General features: G+C 37.2%; 1 protein-coding gene across 3 annotated transcripts in view; it reads right to left on the reverse strand.

Moving 5' to 3' along the window:
• Positions 1-14: 14 nt before the first annotated feature.
• LOC107707144 (hydroxycarboxylic acid receptor 2-like) overlaps positions 15-3,143 on the reverse strand; it is a 15,017-nt gene continuing 11,888 nt past the window's right edge. For 2 of the 3 annotated variants that reach the window (XM_016511058.1, XM_016511057.1), the window contains one exon: positions 15-1,064. In XM_016511058.1, the coding sequence (XP_016366544.1) occupies positions 54-1,031 (978 nt within the window). In that variant the 5' untranslated portion in view covers positions 1,032-1,064 and the 3' untranslated portion in view covers positions 15-53. Of the gene's footprint in view, positions 1,102-3,143 lie in introns of all 3 variants that reach the window. The other variant, XM_016511059.1, reaches the window with a different exon arrangement.

Below are 3,143 nucleotides of genomic sequence, written 5' to 3' on the forward strand. Positions count from 1 at the left end.
ATATATTAAGCGGTATGTACACTGTCCAATGCTCATCAATCCCCAATCCACCCTCAGTCACTTCCACTGGGCATACTGCCTCGTCGGCTCATCTGTAGCTCCATGATTCCAGTTCGGTTTACAGCGCTTTTCAGATGATTGCGGAAGACTGAGCTGGAGAAGCAGTAGATGACTGGGTCCAGAGCACTGTTTAGGTAGGTGAAGGCTATGGACATAGAAAACAACTGACTGGTGAACGTATAAGCCTTACAGTACTCATCTCCAAGTTTTTTCAAATAGAGTGCTGTCAATCCTGTGCCGATGCTGGGAGAGAAGCAGAGGACAAAAACCCCAACGATCACCAGGACAGTCCGAATAGCCCTTTTCCCTTTCATGTCCTTGTCCATCTGGCGTATACGTAGGATACATGCAATACTCACAGAGCAGAAGATCAGGAGTAATAGAGGCAGAAAGAACTCTAACACAAACACAGCATAATGCAGGCGGATACCTAGCGATGGTTTCTCATAGTTACTGAAGCTCCTACAAAGAGAGATGTTGTTTTCCATGTTCAGAAGTTTGTTGGCCAGCAAAGGGATCCTCAGCGATATCACAACAGCCCAGATGAAACAGGCAACCCCGGCTGCTTGTTTTGTGCTTATGTAATTAATTTTGTGATGCGGATGGGCCACTTTAAAGTAGCGGTCTACAGCCACGGCAGTCATGAAGGCAATGCTAGCAGAACGGTTGACTGACAGCATGAATATGTTGATCCGACACCAGGCGTCTCCAAATATCCAACTCTCGCCACGCACGAAGTTGTCGATGCGGAAAGGTAGGCTCACAAGAAGCAGAAAGTCAGACAAAACCAGGTTGAAGAGGAACATGACGTTGGCCCGCCAAGTCCTAAGGGTTTTGCTGAAGACTAAAAGTGCCATGACATTGCCAGGCACGCCGAGTAACAGCTCAATGATGAGTATGGGAGGAAGGACGGATGCCACCAGGTTCTGAGTTGACGAACCGCAGTGATGTGAAGTGTCATTGGGTGTCATAGTAGTTCAACAGTCAGAGCTGCTGCGTCGTTTCTGAAAATGGAGTTCAGAGTTTTGCATTAACACAGCTCTGCAACAGAAATACCATTGTGATATTACTTCAGGAAGATGGTCGTCATGTATAGCAGGGATTTCACTTCGGTGATACATTTCTAATTGGGTAAACTGAAACTAGTTGCAACACTCCCCACACCCCTAGAAGTTGGAGGAAGTATAATCTTTTTGTGACAGTGTTTGCGGTATACAAGGAAGCCTGTCTTCCTGCTTAGTGTAAAATGCTGAAGCAACTGTTTTAGAGTAACAGCAGTTTAATAAGCTAGTAGAAGCTAAAGTACTGTTGCATGAGCATCTGCAAGTGTAAATAATTCTACACCAAAACAAGCAGCCATTTTAACCCTCTGAATCAACTTGAGGTTGAGTAAATTATGACAATTTTTGGAACATTTATAGTTTTGTTTATTATTTATATTTTCCCTTCATGGTTTCAGAATTGATACATTAAAGGGTTAAAATATGTACAAGGGAAAAGATCCGGTACTAATCTGATTAATATTTACTAATACTGACCCATATTTGAACGATTAATGGGGTTCCAGAGTAATGAAACTAAAAATATCTATACCCAAGTATAGCACGCAAATATTTGCACAGTGGACCAGTTTCGACCATTAAACCAAAACAATCTTATTTTTACTGAGAATTTTTAAATTGAAATATTTCTGTGTAAAGTGTTTTTTTACATATTGTTTACACAATCAGATTCATTGACATTTACATACTAAATTAAATTAATCTGAATGTAGGACTTTTAATAAAAACATTTCCGGTCACAAATAGATATTGTTTTTCTTCTATCATCCTGTAATTAAAGGTAAGTCATGTTTTGTAATTTTTGGAGCCAAACAAGGACAGGGTTGTTTCTCCTTGCAGCTTAACAGTTAGTGATTTTGCTGTTTAACATAACTGTCTCAAAGTCATCCAACCTGTAACATCGACTTACAAGACCATCTTCACAGTGTTTATTTAGCACATGCAAATACAGTCCTGTTATCATGAGCTACAGCTTACCATTAAATATATCCTATATATACCATAATATATATCTAGCATATAAATATATATACTAGAACAATCAGTAGTCAAATTCTCAGCCCCACACACACAGGACTTCAAATCAACCACACCCACTGCTAAAACTCCCATCTTCTCCTTCTGTCCCCTCACTGAGGCAGAAGTATCCAAACTTCTCCTCTCCAGCCATCCTACAACATGCCCTCTAGACCCAATCCCCTCACACCTTCTCCAAGCAATCTCTCCTACACTTTTACCAGCACTCACACACATCATCAATACATCTCGAACAGCATGTAACACTCCAAAGAGAAAGGAAAACTTGAAATCGCATCATATGACCCCTTTAATTATGGGGAAAGAAGCCAGGTTTGTTTTTACACCTTTAGCTTCTCCAATATTCAGTCAGTAATCCAACATTTATACATATGCGTTTGTCCAGCAAGAATTTATTCGGTTAACAGATGTTCTGCTGATTGATTTATTGACTGATTGACTGATTGATTGATTGACTGATTGATTGATTGATTGATTGATTCATTCAGTCAGTCAGTCAGTCAACACTATATTAAGATAATTACAATGTAAATAAATAAAAAATCTATCCCATGTTTACTGTACACTTAAATGATCATTCCTTGCAGATCATCCAAAAAAAAATTATTTTTTCATTATCATTTGTGACATTTATTTTGCATTTGTAATATATTAATTACATTTAAGGCAAATAATGTATATGACATGATGTATTATATAAGGTATCTATACTTTATGCATCAGTATAAACATATATGTACAAAAAATACAATAGTATCTATACTTAACACAAAGAAAACTTGACAAACAAAATTGTAATGAAAAAAACAAATAATAATTATATATATATTGTATATGACAGTATTATATAAGGTATCTATACTTTATGCATCAGTATAAACATATATGTACAAAAAATACAATAGTATCTATACTTAACACAAAGAAAACTTGACAAACAAAATTGTAATGAAAAAAACAAATAATAATTAATTATATATATAT

Source organism: Sinocyclocheilus rhinocerous, unplaced genomic scaffold (assembly GCF_001515625.1).
Source record: "Sinocyclocheilus rhinocerous isolate Xijiao unplaced genomic scaffold, SAMN03320098_v1.1 scaffold715, whole genome shotgun sequence".
NCBI classification, from domain to species: Eukaryota; Metazoa; Chordata; class Actinopteri; order Cypriniformes; family Cyprinidae; genus Sinocyclocheilus; species Sinocyclocheilus rhinocerous.